We start from the raw sequence: 20040 nt of genomic DNA, 5'->3' as shown, positions 1-20040 counted from the left end.
ACAATCAGAATGCTCCTCACTTCACTCGTCCTCGTTTTATGTGTGAATCACTTCGATCACAACCGGGGGGGGAAAAAACTACATGGATACAAATCAGTGGAATGTGGCAACCTCGCTCATGGGCATCGGGCAACAAAATGTCTTGTGGTCCACACTCAGAACCACAGGTTGGCCACCACTGCTCTACAGTGAAGACAGAAACAAAAAATAATTGTTCATTTCATCCGGCATTTCATTGCTTTCTAAAGCGGGGCTGGTTTAGCTCAGTGGGCTAGACAGCTGGTTTGTGATGCAGAACAAGGCCAGCAGCGCGGGTTCAATTCCCGTACCAGCTGAGAATTCTGAACTGCCGCTGGAATGTGGTAGCTTCATTGCAGTGTTGTTTTTTAAAATAAATTTAGAGTACCCAATTCATTTTTTTTTCCAATGAAGGGGTAATTTAGCATGGCCAATCCACCTACCCTGCACATCTTTGGGTTGTGGGGGCGAAATCCACGCAGACACGGGGAGAATGTGCAAACTCCACACGGACAGTGACCCAGAGCCGGGATCAAACCTGGGACCTCGGCGCCGTGAGGCATCAGGACTAACCCATTGCGCCACCGTGCTGCCCTTTGATTGCAGTGTTAATGTAAGCCTACTTGTGACAATAAAGATTATTTATTTATTATTTAACTTCTCATTCTCACTTTACACTCACTCTGTTACTCTTTTCCTTTTTACATATCCTCAATCACTCCCAGTAATGATCAACCTACCAGTAGTGCTGCATGTCGCCCTGGCCGTTTGTTTATTACAGTCTTTGCCACCGTTTTCTTCCTGGACATAAACATCCTCCATGCATATTCTGTCAACTGCTGCTTTTCCTCACACTCAGTAGTAAGATCATTGATCTGTTCAGTGTATAATTCGACCTCCTCCCTATATTTGGCCTGCAACTTAGCCAGAGAATCTGCGTCAAACAAACAAACTTCAGTCAGTGGCATCAATTCCAGCTTCTCTTTACTCCGGTCACCTCCTCTCCCTACTATACCCGAGGAGACCTGAAATTAAAACAAGAAAGTGCTGGAAATAGTCATCAGGACTGGCAGCATCTGGGGGCGGCACGGTGGGTCAGTGGGTTAGCCCTGCTGCCTCATGGCGCCGAGGTCCCAGGTTCGATCCCAGCTCTGGGTCACTGTCCTTGTGGAGTTTAAATATTCTCCCCGTGTTTGTGGAGAGAGAAATAAAGTTAATGTTTTGAGTTCAACATGGCTCTTCTTCAGTTCTTCTGTTCTGAAATTCAACTCAAAACATTAACTCTGTTTCTTTGTACCTCTTCTGTCAACACTGGGTTTAAACTTATTCCCAGAGTTGATCATGTTTCTTTCTCACAATGTCCTTATCACACGCTAATCTTTTCCTTACCCATGAACCTCACGTATCGCTGTTGATAGTCAGAGTGGGATTTTTTAAACTCAGGTTTTGTTTCCTCGGTCTTCTTCTTCCGGTAATAGTCCGCCAGTTTGTTCTGTAATTGGCTATTATGGTTCCTCAAATTCTGCCGTTCCACAAATAACGCCTGGGCAACAACAGAAGAAAGGAAAGGATTTTAATCAGCTTTGTATTTTGCACCAGTGAATCTGTCTCTCAACCTCCTATTATTAAATTAGAATGGAATGTCATATATTGGATCTTTTAATTGATTCATTTACCCGGCTTCCTTTAACTTTCTCTTCCTCCTGGAACCTACAGGCTTTTAGAACCAGAAGTAAATAAATTGAAAAAAACTTCAAGAGACTCAGGGGGCAGAGGTGAGTGGCCATCACTAAGGAGAAGGTGCTTGGGAAGCTGAAAGGTCTGAAGGTGGATAAATCACCCGGACCCGATGGACTACGCCCCTCTGTTCTGAAGGAGATAGCTGAGGAGATTGTGGAGGCATTAGTGATGATCTTTCAGGAATGACTTGAGGCAGGAAGGGGCCTAGAGGGCTGGAAAGTGGCTAATGTTTGCGAGTGGTTCAGGTAAGGAACGCTTTGCCTGGAAGCGTGGTGTAGGCAGGTTTAATCGAGGCAATCAAGAGAGAATTAGATGATTATTTGAATAGAAACAATGTCCAGGCATATAGCAAAAAGGCTGGAGAATGGCACTAAGCCATGATGCTCTTTGGGAGAGCGATTGCAGACAGGATGGGCCGAATGGCCTCCTTCTGCGTCATAATAATTCTGTGATTCTGTGAAAAAGTGGGACTAACCCAAACTGCTCTTTGAAACATCGACGTAGGTTTGATTGGTCAAATGAACCGCTTTCTGTGCTATACTTTTCTATGATTCTATGACCTGAAATATGGACATACCCAATGGTGCAGCACTCCCTCAATACTGTACTGGAAGGTCAACTTGGATCACGTGCTCAAATGTCTGGAGTGTGACTTGAACCCAGTACTACTTGACTCACAATATAGCAGCTATCTTGTGTACTTACAATGAATGAGAATATGGCTAAGAAATGAGAAGAGCGAAATAAATAATGTTGCAAACTAACTGAGGAAGAAGATTAAAAAGGAAGGGGTGGGCAGCACGGTGGCGCAGTGGATTAGCCCTGCTGCCTCATGGCGCCGAGGTCCCAGGTTCGATTCCGGCTCTTGGTCACTGTCCGTGTGGAGTTTGCACATTCTCCCCGTGTGTGCGTGGGTTTCCTCTGGGTGCTCCGGTTTCCTCCCACAGTCCAAAGATGTGCAGGTTAGGTGGATTGGCCATGCTAAATTTCCCTCAGTGTCCAAAATTGCCCTTAGTGTTGGGTGGGATTACTGGGTTATGGGGATAGGGTGGAGGTGTTGACCTTGGGTAGGGTGCTCTTTCCAAGAGCCGGTGCAGACTTGATGGGCCGAATGGCCTCCTTCTGCACTGTAAATTCTATGATATCACTATGATAACCCAAAGATGTGTAGGGTAGGTGGATTGGCCATGTTAAATTGTCCCTTAATTGGAAGTATTCTAAATTTTAAAAATATATATAAAAAGGAAGTGATTTACTTGATATTGGTACTCTAGCTCCATTCGATCAAGAGATGCTTGTTCAGCTTCAGCTTCATCCTCTTTATTTTCATAGGTGGGTGAGTCTAACAGACGATAAAAGACACCCTCTAAAATGATATCCTGGCTGTTGTAGCATTTGATCACAAATCTTCGTAATTCTAATGTACATTCCTTACAACAGTATCAGAAATATTTGCTTCAATTGAAAAAATAAAGTCAGACTCTTTTCTGAAGGTCTCCTGCAGCAAATATAGATATAGAGGACCCAATGACAGGGAGTGAGATAGCTTGATCTTGGTTTTGGACAATGGTCGGCACAACATCGAGGGCCGAAGGGCCTGTTCTGTGCTGTACTGTTCTATGTTCTAAGTGACAAACTTACAAAGCTGAGCAAGATAGGATCGTGGATTCTCCCGTTGTCCCCATTTAGCTGCAGATTGCCTGGATGTAATAAATACTCAAGGCTGCCCGGGGAGAATTCTGTGTCTGTAAAGGTGCTAGCCCAACTTAATTTAAATGGAGGGAATGTCAGACAATCTCCAGGATGAGTGTATGCTTCTCCCTGCCTGACATTCCTGTGTGCGTCATACACTGCAGTACACCAGGCAATGAACTCGGAACCCCACTCTGATATTTTCTTGATGTGGAGATGCCGGCGTTGGACTGGGGTGAGCACAGTAAGAAGTCTTACAACACCAGGTTAAAGTCCAACAGGTTTGTTTCAAACACGAGCTTTCGGAGCACGGCTCCTTCTTCAGGTGATATTTTCTTAGCACTGAAATCACTCTCCCACTGCTTCTTCAATATCTAAATCTGGTGATAGACATTCCACCTAACAATTGGGTTAAGAAGCATTTTCAATCATTTGCCATGACAACAGACTTTTCTAAGTTATTATTCCTCAGTAAGTTGATAGTGGCCTTTTCTTTTGTTCTTCCCAACTTCTATTGTGCCTCCAAATCAAAAGTCTATTCTTTCATCCAGGACCAAGATATTATCCTCCTGTCTGCATACAGTTAGGATTATGTACCTTTCATGGGTTATCGTGAGCTGCAACTTCTCTCTTTAACCTACTGCCACCCAATCATTGCTAACCTTACCATCCAACTGAAATGCAAGATATAACTTTACATTGGTAGAATTTCCTCTGTCAGCCACTTTAGTGCTGATCATACCTTTTCTCTCTGGTGTCCCAGGTTCCAATGTTGGTAGACCTATTGCAAATTCCTCCTTTACAGGACCATCATCATGTGCTAAATCTTCACCAATTATAGTCAGTGGTTCTTCCTTCTCCCCTTCTGAAAAAGTGCTACTAGTGGGCAAAGGTGATGGCATTTTCTCTGTTCCATTTGTTTCTTCATGCTGTTAGTGGTATAAAAAGTTGAATTAAACAATATAAATAAATCTGATTGACGGGGTAGCAGGGATGGAATGTGAACTGAAAGATGCTTTTACAGAGTGTGGATTGGAGTGAATGTAAAATCTTTGTGTACTTCGCCCCCCCCCCCCCCCCCTACTATACTCATTATACACACACAACCGTGTGGCAAAATTCATTTTCAACTCCATCTACAGGTTTACTGATCACACAACCGTAATGGGTTGGATCACAAGCAACGATGAGTCAGGGAGATAGAGAACCTAGTGGCATAGTACAATGACAACAATCTCTACCTTAACATCAGCAAAACTAAGGAGCCAGTCATCGACTTCAAGAAACAAAGCGTCCTACACGCCCCAGTCTGTATCAATGGTGCCCAGGTGGAGATGGTTGACAGTTTCAAATTCCTGGGTGTACACATCACCCAGGAACAGTCTGTCCTGGTCCACCTACGTTAACGCTACGAATAAGAAAACACAACACGCCTATATTTCCAAAGGAAACTAAGGAAATTCGGCATGTCCACATTGACTCTTACCAATTTTTACAGAGGCACCATAGAAAGCATCCTATCTGTCTGTATCACAGCCTGGTATGGCAACTGCTCGGCCCAAGACCGTAAGAAACTACAGAGAGTCATGAACACAGCCCAGTCCATCACGCAAACCTGCCTCCCATCTATTGACTCTGTCTACACCTCCCGCTGCCTGGGGAAAGCAGGCAGCATAATCAAAGACCCCTCCGATCCGTGTTCTTCTCTCTTCCAACCTCTTCCATCGGGCAGAAGATACAAAAGTCTGAGAACACACACTAACAGATTCAAAAAGAGCTTCTTCCCCACCAGACTCCTGAATGGTCCTCTGATGAAGTGAACTGATCTTGCTACCCATCCTCTCTACTGTGTGGTACTACACTCCGTACGCTTCACCCAATGTCTATGTATTTACATTGTGTATTTATTGTAAGTCCTATGTTTTTCATGTATGGAACGATCTGTCTGGACTGTACACAGAATAATACTTTTCACTGTACCTCGGTACACGTGAAAATAAATCTAAACCTAATCTAATCTTCTTCAGTACAAAATGATATTAGCCAATCACCATCTAAAATAAATTTACAAAATAGATTTACAAAAGCTGGCCTACATCTTTTATTAGTGTAGATTAAAGTATTTATACATGGTACACATGGAGCAGTCATACTCAATAACTGCTTCATTGCTAATATTACAGTAAATTGTCTTGTTCCCAAGTTTCAGCATTTATGTTTACCTGGGTTTATGACTTGCTTAAATTGACAGATTACACTGGGCTCAATCAAATCCAAGATATTCATCAGCTCCTCTGAGGATTTAATGTACCACACACTGTGATACAAGGAAACATTGACCAGAAAGGTACCAGATTTCATTGCCAGTCTATCGAGAAACTGGCAGTGTCCGCTGGAACTTTACTTAGCACGTTACAATTGACTTAAACACTAAGATTATCGAAGGAGAAGAATTAGCCACGTTTTCTACTCCTAACTCCTCCCAGAAGGATGTGTATGTTGGATAAAACAAAATTCAGCTTGACTATGATGGTTCTGCAGGGTCAAAACCTGCCAGCTGCACTACGCATGAAGTTATTTAGACAATGTACTGAAAGGGTGGTGATGACTGTAGCAACATACGCCAGCAAAATAATGTGCATCAGGAAAGGAGCAAAAAATCCAAAGTGCATTAAGTTACTGCATGATTACATGGTGCCTACATTAGGCCATAGACCTCAATATAATGACACATTGTCATTAGTCCTGAGCCCATCTAACTGCAGACTTCTTTTTTTTAAATTTAGAGTATCCAATTCATTTTTTCCAATTAAGGGGCAATTTAGCGTGGCCAATCCACCTACCCGGCACATCTTTGGGTTGTGGGGGCGAGACTCACGCAGACCCAGGGAGAATGTGCAAACTCCACACGGACAGTGACCCAGAGCCAGGATCGAACCTGGGACCTCGGCACCGTGAAACAGCAGTGCTAACCACTGCGCCACCGTGCTGCCCAACTTCTACTTCTAATATTGATTTTTGGAGTTTACAGAATGATTAAACCTTGCCCATTTTGTTCATAAGGCATTCAAGGATATTAAACTTTACTACAACAGTATATATGAACACTTTAGGGAATTAGGTGGATTGTTACCAGTGTGTTTGAATTGGTCAGATGAGCTCTCAAATGGAAAAGTTAATTACTAACATAGCAACAATAATCTTAAACAGATTCAAAGCTACAATCAAACAAATAGACAGAATCATGGGACACGATCTCCAAAAGCACCAGTAAAAATCCTAGACTCTCAAAGATTGACACAGAGCCAAAGAAGAGGACATCAGGTAGGGAGACTAAATGCTTGATCAAAAAGGTGCATTTTGAAAAGCATCTTACAGGAGGAGGACCAGGGAGATGCACAGAAGTTAGGAGAGGCAATTACAGAACTTCAGGCCTAGACAGCTGAATACACATCCACCACTGCTGGCCAAGGAGTGAATTGACTGAAGGAAGTGAGGCATGCATTAGGAGTCAGTGTTGGGGAACGCAGAGAGTTGTACAGCTGGAGAGGACTGTAGAGATAGGGAAGGATGAGGCCATGGAGCAATGTGAACACATGGATGAGAATTTTAAATATTGAGGCCTTGTGGGCCAGGATCAATATGGGCCAGTGATCACAGAGATTTTTAAAAATTCACTTAAGGGATGTGGGCATCGCTGGCCAGGTCAGCATTTATTGCCCATCCCTAATTGCCCTTGGGAAGGTGGTGGTGAGCTGCCTTCTTGAACCCGCTGCAGTCCCTAAGGTGTAGGTACATCTATATTGCTGTTAGGCAGAGAGCTCCAGGATTTTGCCCCAGCGGCAGTGAAGGAACGGCCGATATATTTCCAAGTCACCAGGGGTGGTGAGTGACTAGAGGGGAACCTCCAGGTGGTGGGGTTCCCAGGTATCTGCTGCTCTTGTCCTTCTAGATGGTAGTGGTTGTGGGTTTGGAAGGTGCTGCCCAAAGGGCCTTTGTTGAACTGGATTTAATGCAATTAGAATCCAAGGAGCAGTCGTTCAGATGTTTGTGAACGATGTGAGCTAGGAGGTTAGCCAGGAGAATATTAGAATAATAGAGTCTGGAGGTGATAAAATGTGTGAAAACAGTTCTGGTGAAAGGTCATTGACCTGAAACACTGGGTGCGATTTAACAGAAATGAAACAGAGTCCCAGTTCGGGCATGTTTAGCCGGGTGTTTCCAGGCGTGGCAGCGCCGAGAATGGCTCCACTATTAAATGTTCCATTTCTGGTCCTCGGCGAGGAGCGCCCTGCCTCCACCACACTTCTCCCATTTCCTGCACTAACGAGCTCCGCTTGCCAGTGCAGAAGAGATCGGGGCACCATTTTTTAAATGGCGCCCAAATCTCTGAACTCCCCCCACCACGCCCTCCAGGCCCTCCCAATGCCCCAACGTACCAATGAGGGGGTCCTCTAGACTCCCGCACCCCACCTCATAAGGGTAGGGCACCTCTAGGCCGATTCCTGGCACAGGCAAGATGTCACTCGGCACCTTGTCACTGCCAACCTGGCACCTTGGCAGTGTCCCTGCCAGCATGGAAGTGCCACCTGGGCACCCTGGTAGTGGCAGGGTGGCACCCAAGTGGCACTGCCAGGGTGTCCAGGTGGCGCTGCCATGGTGCCAGGCTGGCAGGGCTATGGTGCTTGGGAGTGCCAGAGTACCACCCTGCCTAGAGCCCGACCACCCAGTGACCCCTAAACGCCTGGGGGACCCCCCCAGTGCTGCTACACCTGGTCCACCTTGATGGAGACCAGTTCTTGCTCAGGGTCTCTGAGGCACGGGCATTAGATCCTGCGCCTTGGGTAACTCCAGCGTAAACATACTCATGTGAGCCAGACTGCACACTTGAATATGCAAATCTGGATCCCACCTGCAATGGGCCTCACCAGATCTCGTGAGGCGAAATGAGGCGGAGGCCTCTGGCGAGATGTAACGGCCTTGTCGCATCCCGGGTCAGGCACAGCGAGGCAGGTAATCTCGTTAGAGACTAGCTCTGTTTCTCCCTCCACAGAAATGTCGCCTGATCGTAGATCATAGAATTTACAGCGCAAAAGAGGCCATTGGGCCCATCGAGTCTGCACTGGCCCTTGGAAAGAGCACGCTACTTCAGTCCAAGCCTCCACCGTATCGCAGTAACTCCACCTAACCTCAAGGGGCAATTAAGGATGGACTGATTATTTCTAAACATTTCTATTTTCACTTTTAACAGAGGCATAAATGAGATCAGAGGAGAGAGAATTTGTGGCAGGTGCTGGAGGCAATACCTTTGGTCTTCCCAATCTTTAATTTGGGGGAATTTTAGACGTAACTTGCAGAAGATTGAAAAGTAAATTTGCTTTAAACAGACTGAGGAGACGGGGGATACAAACAAGGCTTCTGCTGGCCGATGAGGGGTTTTTTTTTAAGTTATTTTTAAAAAAAATTTTGAGGGGCAATTTAGCGAGGCCAATCCACCTACTCTGCACATTTTTGGGTTGTGGGGGCAAAACCCACGCAAACACGGGGAGAATGTGCAAACTCCACACGGACAGTGACCCAGAGCCGGGATTGAACCTGGAACCTCGGCTAACCACTGCATCACCATGCCGTCCCGCCGATGGGTATTATTAAAACATGTTACACTGACATAGGTAGTTTCCATTAAAAACATGGATGTAAGTATGCAGATTATGTATTATTTTGAATCACGATTTGAATCATTTGTAAAATCAGGAGCAGATACTCACAACTATCTCTGTTGCAGTCACGTCTAACTCTTCAGTTTTCTCTCCTTCAGGATTAAAATACTTATAATTATTATGTTTACCTTTACATTAATCAAATCAAGTGCAAATGCATGGATAATTTAACAGTGTTATGGAGAATTTAACCATTCCGTGTTGCACCATACTCCCCTTTGTTCCTCCCAACCTCCATCCTCTCCTTGTCACAATTGGTTAAAATAAAGGCTGACCATTCTGCCTCCTAATCTAACACCTTTCCCTGCCTCAAACTCCTTCCTCCTCACCATAATCTTTATGTTTAGAATATTCAAGCCTCATTATCCTTTAATCGCAACTTCCTACTTTGTCTAATCTCGATTTGTTCAATCTTGTTGGCGGTCTACCCTCAGGGCCTTAACCTCAGCCTGGCAATTTAAAAAGATAATTAATGGGAATTTAAACTACCAGCTGCTCCCTCTGTAGAGAAAACAAGGTACTGTGCAATTATTCAGAAATATATTTTCAAACTCTCTTACCTTTCTCTTATTCCAAGCTATCCTATACATTTCCTCTTCAAAATGATTCCTTCACTCTAATCATTATTACTATTCTGGAATCACTCTGTTTTACTGGAGCACATCCAAGTGGAAAAGATAAATGTATTACACGTTGTAAATACATTCTTCATCCTTCTTAACACCGACATCTTGGCGGTTTAACAGCTGAGCTAAGAACTGAAAACTTTCCACAGGAGGCTACATACTCAGGGACTTGAGTTACTGCGTTGGGTAGATCGGTTTCTGAATGCTCTCTTTCATTCATACACACAAACATACCTACATCGCTACTTGTCTCAATTTTGTTCTCCAATATATCCTCTGGTACGTCATCACTCACAGGTTCTTGAATTTCTTGGTACCCTCCATCACTCTCAGAAGGTAGGTTTATTTCCTCCCTCTCATCACTGGGAAAATCTTCCGCAGGGGCAGCTTCTTCAACAGCTTCAAGTTCATTCTCTCCTTCTGCTCTTTCTTCAGTAACCCCTGCAACGACATAGAGAAATAAACCAATTCCATCCTTTCCAGCAGAACTGAAAGATGCCAGGATGAGAGGTCGCAACTACTCACGGCCGAATACACCTTTACTGGCCCAAGGCTTGTTCTGTGACGAATGTCAGTGCCTGTCCACAATCAGGCAGGATAATTAGTCCGGCCACTCCACCCCAGACACTTCACTTCAGCCCCTGGTACTCTATCTGCTAAGGTAGCAAAACTAACTCAAAGGATCCAGGCAAGTTTGTGACTGACACAACTTTGAAGCTGTGACTTCTCTCTTTTGAGTTGAGTGACCAACGCCGCTGGTGGTTTCACCCGAGTCTTTGAGATTATTTAATACATGGTTTCCTGGGCAGCACGGTTGCGCAGTGGTTAGCACAGCTGCCTCATGGCACCAAGGTCCCAAGTTCGATCCCGGCTCTGGGTCACTGTCCGTGTGGAGTTTGCACATTCTCCCCGTGTCTGCGTGAGTTTCGCCCCCACAACCCAAAGATGTACAGGCTAGGTGGATTGGCCATGCTAAAAAATTTCCCTTTAATTGGAAAAAAATAAATTGGGTTCTCTAAAATTTATTTAAAAAAATAAAATCATACATGGCTTTCCAATCCTTTTGAGCCATAGAACCCCTCGTGACCTCCCAAGAGCATGTGGAACCACAAATGTTCACATAATATCAAAGTGGGCAGCACAGTAGCACAGTGGTTAGCACTGTTGCTTCATGGAACCAGGGATTCGGGTTCGATTCCCGGCTTGGGTCACTGTCTGTGCGGAGTCTGCACGTTCTCCCCGTGTCTGTGTGGGTTTCCTCCGGGTGCTCCGGTTTCTTCCCACAAGTCCCGAAAGACGTGCTGTGAGGTGAATTGGACATTCTGAATTCTCCCACCATGTACCCGAACAGGTGCCGGAATGTGGCGACTAGGAGCTTTTCACAGTAACTTCATTGCAGTGTTAATTTAAGCCTACTTCTGACAATAAAGATTATTGTTAATAATATCAGTGCTCCTTTTTTTGTCGCAAAATAGATGCAAAATGTAAAAAATATTTTCTAGCTATATCTAAAAGGTAAAGTCGCCACAGTCCCAGATGACTGATTTCCCTTTTGAGGGGGGAGAGCTGACTGGTGGAAATTTAACCTGAGGGACACAACACCTCAGACAGGGCCTTCAGGAATAACCTCAGCCGGTGCAGGGATTGAACTCGCTCTGGTGGCCTCGCTCCGCATCACAAACCTTCCCTATATCTCCTGCCCTACCACACACCATCACAAACCTTCCCTATATTTCCTACCCTACCACGCACCATCTCAAACCTTCCCTATATCTCCTGCCCTACCACACACCATCACAAACCTTCCCTATATCTCCTGCCCTACCACGCACCATCACAAACCTTCCCTATATCTCCTGCCCTACCACACACCATCACAAACCTTCCCTATATCTCCTACCCTACCGCGCACCATCACAAACCTTCCCTATATCTCCTGCCCTACCACGCACCATCACCAACCTTCCCTATATCTCCCACCCTACCACGCACCATCACAAACCTTCCCTATATCTCCTGCCCTACCACGCACCATCTCAAACCTTCCCTATATCTCCTACCATACCACACACCATCACAAACCTTCCCTATATCTCCTACCATACCACACACCATCACAAACCTTCCCTATATCTCCTGCCCTACCAAGCACCATCTCAAACCTTCCCTATATCAAAGCATATATTAATCTGGTAATGATTTTAAAATTCTTTGATTAAAAATATATCCTCATGGCAGACTGGTACAGAAGGTGAAATAACACAGGATCAGAGGTGGGCTGGTAAGATGGATACAGAACTGGCTCGGTCATAGAAGACAGAGGGTAGCAGTGGAAGGGTGCTTTTCTGATTGGAGGGCTATTACTAGTGGCATTCCTCAGGGATCAGCGCTGTGGCCTTTGTAATATATATATAAATGCTTTGGAGGCAAATGTAAGTGGTCTGATTAGTAAGTTTGCGGATGGCATGAAGGTTGGGGGAATTGCGGATAGCGATGAGGACCGTCAGAGGATACAGCAGGATGTAGATCGGTTGGAGACATGGGTGGAGAGATGGCAGATGGAGTTTAATCCGGACAAATGAGAGGTAATGCATTTTGGAAGGTCTGATACAGATGGGAAATATACAGTGGATGGCAGAACCCTTAAGAGTATTGATAGGCGAAGGGTGGCATGTGGCACAGTGTTTAGCACTGGGACTGCGCCACTAAGGAACCGGGTTCGAATCCAAGCCCCGGGTCACTATCATGGTGGAGTTTGCACATTCTCCCAATTTCTGCGTGGGTTTCATCCCCACAAATCAAAAGATGTACAGGTTAGGTGGATTGACCACGTTAAATTGCCCCTTAATTGGAAAAAAAAATTGGGTACTCTAAATGTATTTTTTAAAAGAGCATTGACAGTCCGAGAGATCTAGGTGTACAGGTCCACAGGTCACTGAAAGGGGCAACACAGGTGGAGAAGGTAGTCAAGAAGGCATATGACATGCTTGCCTTCATCAGGCCGGGGCATTGAGTTTAAAAATTGGCAAGTCATGTTGCGCCTTTACAGAACCTTAGTTACGTCGCACTTAGGATACAATGTTCAATTCTTGTTGCCACACTACCAGAAGGATTTGGAGGCTTTAGAGAGGATACAGAAAAGATTTCCCATGATGTTGCCTGGTATGGAGGGCATTAGCTATGAGGAGAGGTTGTATACACTTGATTTGTTCTCACTGGAAGGACGGAGGTTGAGGGGCGACTTGATAGACGTCTACAAGATTATGAGGAGCATGGACAGAGTGGATAGTCAGAAGCTTTTTCCCAGGGTGGAGGAGTCAATTACTCAGGGGCATAGGTATAAGATGCGAGGGGCGAGGTTTAGAGGAGATGTACGAGGCAAGTTTTTTTTACACAGAGGGTGGTTGGAGCCTGGAACTCGCTGCCGGAGGAGGTGGTGGAAGCAGGGACGATAGTGACATTTAAGGGGTGTCTTGCCAAATATATGAATATGAAATGAAAATGAAAATGAAAATCGCTTATTGTCACGAGTAGGCTTCAATGAAGTTACTGTGAAAAGCCCCTAGTCGCCACATTCCGGCGCCTGTCCGGGGAGGCTGGTACGGGAATCGAACCGTGCTGCTGGCCTGCTTGGTCTGCTTTATAAGCCAGCGATTTAGCCTTGTGAGCTAAACCAGCCCCTGATAGGATGGGAATAGAGGGATACGGACCCAGGAAGGGTAAGGGGGTTTTAGTTCAGATGGGCAGCATGGTCGGTGTAGGCTTGGCAGGTCGAATGGCCTGTTGCTGTTCTGTACTTTTCTTTGTAAGTCTCACCCTTTGTCATTTTTGATGGGAAGAATGATACTAGGACGCCGATTCTAGTATCGGATACATGCATCTCTCTCTCCCTCACACACACACATTTCTGCATCACATTCACATACATGTTCACATCTCTCTCTCTCTCACATTCACACACACGCAGACATCTCTCTCTCTCACATGCACATCTCTCACCTCACGTCCCTCTTTCACACACATGCATACATTTCTCTCTCACATTCACACACACTCACCCGCACACATACAAACACACTCATCCTCACAACCCTCTTGGAGGTCAGATCCTCCTCCCCGCTCCTTTCCAAAGCTTGAACACCCGAATCTGCTCAGGTCATGAGGTCCGAATCCCCTCTGCCTGTTCCTTTCCCAAGGCCTGAAAACTCCCCTTACCCGAGATCCCGCTGCCTCCTGTAGGCCATCCACAGCCTCTCCTCGCGCTGCCGCCCAATTTCTGGCCATTCATCCCCTTTCGACTGCTGCCTCACTCTGGCCTCACTTTGGTCTCGCTGTTCTGCCCAGCACCTGCGAGGGTGGAATAAATCAAATGGGGTCAATCAGATCACGGCCTCTCGGAGCACTGGATGCTGATGGGCTGCTATCAGTGCCACAAGAGGTTTTGCTCTGATTGTCCATTTGATTTATCTAATTCTTTCTAAATCTTGAACCTTGGAACCAGCGTAAGATGCACCTGTCCACGGATTCCACAAATGCCTGCCCTTCTTGCAGCCATGTGTAGTCCATGGACCACGTCTGTATAGGTTGCTACTGACTGCATCCCTTTTGCAATTATTGAAAAAACATTTTCATGCAGTGTTGTTTGCACTTCAGCCCCATGCTGTTGATCTACAGGCAGCCAGTGCGAAGAGGGGCAGGGAAGGAAGAGGACCTCCTCATGAACCTGCTCCTGGGCCTGGCTAAACTTGCCATCAACAGGTCCAAGCAGCGGGTGATCGCGAGGGCGTCCGACCCGACTGACTGCCCTCCACCATGGCTACATTCATGGCTGGGTGTCCCTGGAGATGGTGCACGCGTTGTCCATGGGCACCCTCGAGACACTGCGTGCCCACTGGGCACTGCAGGGGCTGGGGTTGCTCATCGACCACTTTAATCACATTTTGGTTTGATGCTTTAAGTCTCGTTTGTGATTCGCTTGTTTAAGGCAGTTTTCCTTTAAGGGACTGCCCCTTTAATTTGTGTCTCTGTTTCTTTAATTCAGTTTACTTGGTTATTTACGTTGATCAACATAGTTGGAACCAGCGTTTACCGGAATATAGCGGCTGCCAGTATCATGGACCCCCTGCAGATCTTCCATGGACCCCTGGGGGGTCTGCGGACCCCAGTTTGGGAACCCCAGGTTTAATACACAGACCGGTTAACATACAAATGACTTTCTTTCACCTTGTTCCTGTGCATCATTTTCAGTCTCTACTTGCCCCTCAGTGGGGGCAGTGGTAGTTGCCTGGTCTGGCAGAAGGCCAGCACCCTCTTCTCCCTCTTCAGCTTCTTCTTCGATAACGGTATCTGAGAATAGAAATAAAAGAGATACTGTGTTTGCATCTTTTCACACTGAGGTTTAACAGGATGACATTAATCAGGACTGGCTTTTTAACAGACCACGCTGTTCTGCACGACGGAGAATGCTTAACAATTCATGACAGTTAGAAAGCATTTCTCTCACTCATACCTTCCCAAAACGCTTCACAGCTGATCAATATCTGATTCACCTGAGGAATGAGCAGTGCTCCGAAAGCTAGTGTTTGAAACAAACATGTTGGACTTTAACCTGGTATTGTAAGACATCTTACTGTGCTCACCCCAGTCCAACGCCGGCATCTCCGCATTATTGAAATATAGTTGCTGTTGTAAGGTAAGGATATTTGCAGGTACATGTATTGAGAACCCTAAACTGTTACACAGTTCTGCAGTTTTGTGGGACGTTAGTCATCAATTGTAGCAGGATCATTCCATTCTGAATAACCACAGTATCCGAATTGGGAGAGAATTATTCCTATCTGAAACCATGCCCACAGCCCAGAGAACTGAGGCATCAAAAGAACATGAGTTGCAGTCCGGTTATGGTGGCACGGTGGTTAGCACTGCTGCTTCACAGCGCCACGGACCCGGGTTTGATTCCGGTCCTGGCGCGACTATCCGCGTAGAGTTTGCACCTTCTCCCCATGTCTGTGAGGGTTTCCTCCCACAGTCCAAAGATGTGCAGGTTAGGTGGATTGGCCATGATAAATTGCCCTTAGTGTTGGGTGGGGTTACTGGGTTATGGGGATAGGGTGGAGGTGTTAACCTTGGGTGGGGTGCTTTTTCCAGGAGCTGGTGCAGACTCGATGGGCCGAATGGCCTCCTTCTGCACTGTAAATTCTATGATTAATGTAGGAGCTGCACGGTAGCACAGTGGTTAGCACAGTCTCTTCACAGCGCCAGGGTCCCAGGTTTGATTCCCGGCTTGGGTCACTGTCTGTGCGGAGTCTGCACGTTCTCCCCTTGTCTGCGTGGGTTTCCTCCGGGTGCTCCGGTTTCCTCCCACAAGGCCTGAAAGACGTGCTGTTAGGTGAATTGGACATTCTGAATTCTCCCTCTGTGTACCTGAACAGGCGCCGGAGTGTGGTGACTAGGGGATTTTCACAGTAACTTCATTACAGTGTTACCTGCTTGTGACACTAATAAACATTATTATTATGGGATTAGGAGGAAGCCCTAGAAAAGCACCACACTGGTTTTAAATTTGAATAAGTCAAAATACTGAGTTACAAACTGAGAATCCACTGGAACATATGTTGCAAATTAGGCTCTTATTAAAACTATCATTTAAAATCAGGAAGTATTAATCAAGCCTATTTATTATTATTAAAAACTAACTTTGTATAATAACACTCACCTTCCTTTAAGTGGGTGTGTTGCGTATTCGACAGTTGCTATGGGGGGGGGGAAATGAATAAGAATCAAAAGTTTGGATCAACGATTGTATTGATTGAGACAAAGAAAACTGATCACTTCAGATTGGTTTAAAGCCAAGTATACAAAGGTGAAAGGTTAGTGTCTAAACCGCTGCAATAGTCAGTGTCAACCTTCAAACGCTTTTGGCCGTGTTGACATGAAGAGTACCTCTTTGCTGAGGCTTTACCATTCTCTTTGCTTTCTGAATTAACCATACTGGCTTAATTCCTGGCAATGCTTCACCCCCCCCCCCCCCCCCCCCCCCAAACCCCCCACCCCCAATTGCTCTCAGAGCAATCACCATTGTAACTTCATGAGCTTTTGGCCATTTCTTTAATGTTAGTTTATTTTGCTCAAAACTTCATGGCAGGAAGTACTGTATACATTGATCATATCATTAGGATGCCACACTTATCAAATCCAGCGTAGAGTTTTCAAATCCATTATAACTGTAGGAGTTATTGTAGCATATGGGAAGAGCTTAGCGATATGATCAGGTGGCCTAAAAATGCCAATTTAATTTTCTGTCTTCTGCAAAGGTGTAATAAATATACATTAAAACCACTGAGTTTGTTTCAAGTCCAAGTTTCTATTGTGCATAAACAACAAGAGTTACATTTCCAGATTTAACGGTATTCAAATACTAAAACTGTCAGGTTAATGTAGAGTTAATGAGATGTAAACACTGTCATAATATACACCAGTATATCATGGTGCAGACACACACTGATGGACACACACAGGGACCAATCAACATGTACAAACACCGCAGCCAATCACCAGTTAGAATACACACAATATAAAGGCAGAGGGCACTACGGTTCCCGCTGGATTCTGGGTGCTGCCTCTGAGTGTAACAGGAACTCATCCAGCCCAGCACAGACTCACACCACGTGCTGAGAGAATCAACTGGTTCGGACAAGGCTTAGGTCTCTAATTTAAGTTAGCATCATTTAGACCCAGTCATCGTGTGTTAGTTAGTTAGAAGTAGTTTGAGTTGAACCTTCATCAGTGTTGGAAGTGTCTGTTCATCTCTCAAGTCTACACTAGCCAACACTTCAAACACATTGGGAAATTACTCTCGGTAATAGTGAAACATGCTGAGTTATCTGAATTTTTCCTGGACTAGTGGGGGAAGGATTGCAGTTCATCTCTGAGCTGGGCTGGGGGGGGTGAGACTCAGGCAACTTCTTGTGTAACCTCGCTCTCAGCCAGTTAGAGTCAGGCTCTCCCTACTGACCCTGTCTTGATTCCCGGGATGGCAGGACGGAGGTACAAGGAGAGATTGAGTCAGTTAGGATTGTATTCGCTGGAGTTTAGAAGAATAAGGGGGGGAATCTCATAATGAATGGTGGAGCAGACACGAAGGGCCGAATGGCCTCCTCCTGCTCCCATTTTCCACCAGTCCACACAGTGAATGGGATTTATCTGTCTAGGGGGCTGGGTGACTCTCTGTGTCTGGGTATCGGTATCGGTCTGGGTGTCGGGATCTGTCTGGGTGACTCTCTGTCTGGGTGACTCTCTCTGACTGGGTGACTGTGTCTGACTCTCTGTCTGGGTGTTGGTGACTGTCTGGGTGACTCTCTGTGTCTGGGTATCGGTCTGGGTGTCGGGAACTGTCTGGGTGACTCTCTGTCTAGGTGACTCTCTCTGACTGGGTGACTGTGTCTGACTCTCTGTCTGGGTGTTGGTGACTGTCTGGGTGACTCTCTATGACTCTCTCTGTCTGGGTGTTGGTGACTGTCTGGGTGACTGTCTGGGTGACTCTCTATGACTGGGTGACTGTGTCTGACTCTCTGTCTGGGTGTTGGTGACTGTCTGGGTGACTCTCTGTCTGGGTGACTGTGTCTGACTCTGTCTGGGTGTTGGTGACTGTCTGGGTGACTCTGTCTGGGTGACTGTGTCTGACTCTGTCTGGGTGTTGGTGACATACTGGGTGACTCTCTGTCTGGGTGACTCTCTGTCTGGGTGACTCTCTCTGTCTGGGTGACTCTCTCTGGGTGTTGGTGACTGTCTGGGCGACTCTCTCTGTCTGGGTGACTCTCTCTGGGTGTTGGTGACTCTCTCTGTCTGGGTGACTCTCTCTGTCTGGGTGTTGGTGACTCTCTCTGTCTCGGTGTTGGTCTCTGTCTGGGTGACTCTCTCTGTCTGGGTGTTGGTGACTCTCTCTGTCTGGGTGTTGGTCTCTGTCTGGGTGACTCTCTCTCTGGGTGTTGGTGACTGTCTGGGTGACTCTCTGTCTGGGTGACTCTCTCTCTGGGTGTTGGTGACTCTCTCTGTCTGGGTGACTCTCTCTCTCTGGGTGTTGGTGACTGTCTGGGTGACTCTCTCTGTCTGGGTGACTCTCTGTCTGGGTGACTCTCTCTGTCTGGGTGTTGGTGACTCTCTCTGTCTGGGTGACTCTCTGTCTGGGTGTTGGTGACTGTCTGGGTGACTCTCTGTCTGGGTGACTCTCTCTGTCTGGGTGACTCTCTGTCTGGGTGACTCTCTCTGTCTGGGTGACTCTCTCTGTCTGGGTGACTCTCTCTGTCTGGGTGACTCTCTCTCTGGGTGTTGGTGACTGTCTGGGTGACTCTCTGTCTGTGTGACTCTCTGTCTGTGTGACTCTCTCTCTGGGTGTTGGTGACTGTCTGGGTGACTCTCTCTGGGTGACTCTCTCTGTCTGGGTGTTGGTGACTGTCTGGGTGACTCTCTCTGTCTGGGTGTTGGTGACTGTCTGGGTGACTCTCTCTGTCTGGGTGTTGGTGACTGTCTGGGTGACTCTCTCTGTCTGGGTGTTGGTGACTCTCTCTGTCTGGGTGTTGGTGACTGTCTGGGTGACTCTCTGTCTGGGTGACTGTCTGGGTGTTGGTGACTGTCTGGGTGACTCTCTGTCTGGGTGTTGGTGACTCTCTCTGTCTGGGTGTTGGTGACTCTCTCTGTCTGGGTGTTGGTGACTCTCTCTGTCTGGGTGTTGGTGACTGTCTGGGTGACTCCAGCTCTCGGCGGCCCAGCGCAGGCTAACCGAATTGGGCCCGCCTCCAGTCCAGCCCGGCCCAATCAGCTCGCGGTCCGCCCCGTCAGTCACACTGCTGAGCCAATCGGACCAGCCGGGATGTCGGAACTGACAGGCGGGCTGACCAATGGGGATGCGCGGTGGGCGGGGCGACAGGCGAGGCTGCGCAATGGGCGGGGTCAAGGCTGCGCGGTAGGCGGGGCCGGGTTGCGGCCCTCCCCTCCCCTCCCCCCCGTTCTCGATGAAGCTGCGGGTTTGGGTAAAGTGAGTGAATCCGCGCGGGGACGGGCGAGCGGGGCTTCTCCCCTCGTTACCGGAGCTGCTCCAGTTTCCATCCGCAAGAATTACCGCGGTTACAAGGCCCAAAGCCCCCGCTATTTACCTCCCCGAACTTCACCATGTTGAAGTCGCGGTTGCTATGGCGATATCAGCGTTCCCAACGTCACCATCGCCTCCCCGTCACTGTAGGCCCGCC

General features: G+C 46.8%; 1 protein-coding gene across 1 annotated transcript in view; it reads right to left on the bottom strand.

The window, feature by feature from the left end:
* ccdc96 (coiled-coil domain containing 96) overlaps positions 1 to 20040 on the bottom strand; it is a 27543-nt gene extending 7503 nt beyond the window's left edge. Inside the window, exons 1-9 of the mRNA XM_038783591.1 lie at positions 19948 to 20040; positions 16512 to 16548; positions 15020 to 15142; positions 10031 to 10237; positions 9219 to 9262; positions 4193 to 4379; positions 3015 to 3100; positions 1408 to 1561; positions 759 to 952 (exon numbers count right to left, since the gene is read on the bottom strand). Coding sequence (XP_038639519.1) covers positions 759 to 952; positions 1408 to 1561; positions 3015 to 3100; positions 4193 to 4379; positions 9219 to 9262; positions 10031 to 10237; positions 15020 to 15142; positions 16512 to 16548; positions 19948 to 19965 — 1050 coding nt within the window. The 5' untranslated portion in view covers positions 19966 to 20040. The remainder of the gene's footprint in view (positions 1 to 758; positions 953 to 1407; positions 1562 to 3014; positions 3101 to 4192; positions 4380 to 9218; positions 9263 to 10030; positions 10238 to 15019; positions 15143 to 16511; positions 16549 to 19947) is intronic.

This window comes from Scyliorhinus canicula, chromosome 23, assembly GCF_902713615.1.
Source record: "Scyliorhinus canicula chromosome 23, sScyCan1.1, whole genome shotgun sequence".
NCBI lineage: Eukaryota > Metazoa > Chordata > Chondrichthyes > Carcharhiniformes > Scyliorhinidae > Scyliorhinus > Scyliorhinus canicula.
Note: the sequence above shows the minus strand (reverse complement) of the source record. Positions and strands in the feature narration are given on the sequence as shown.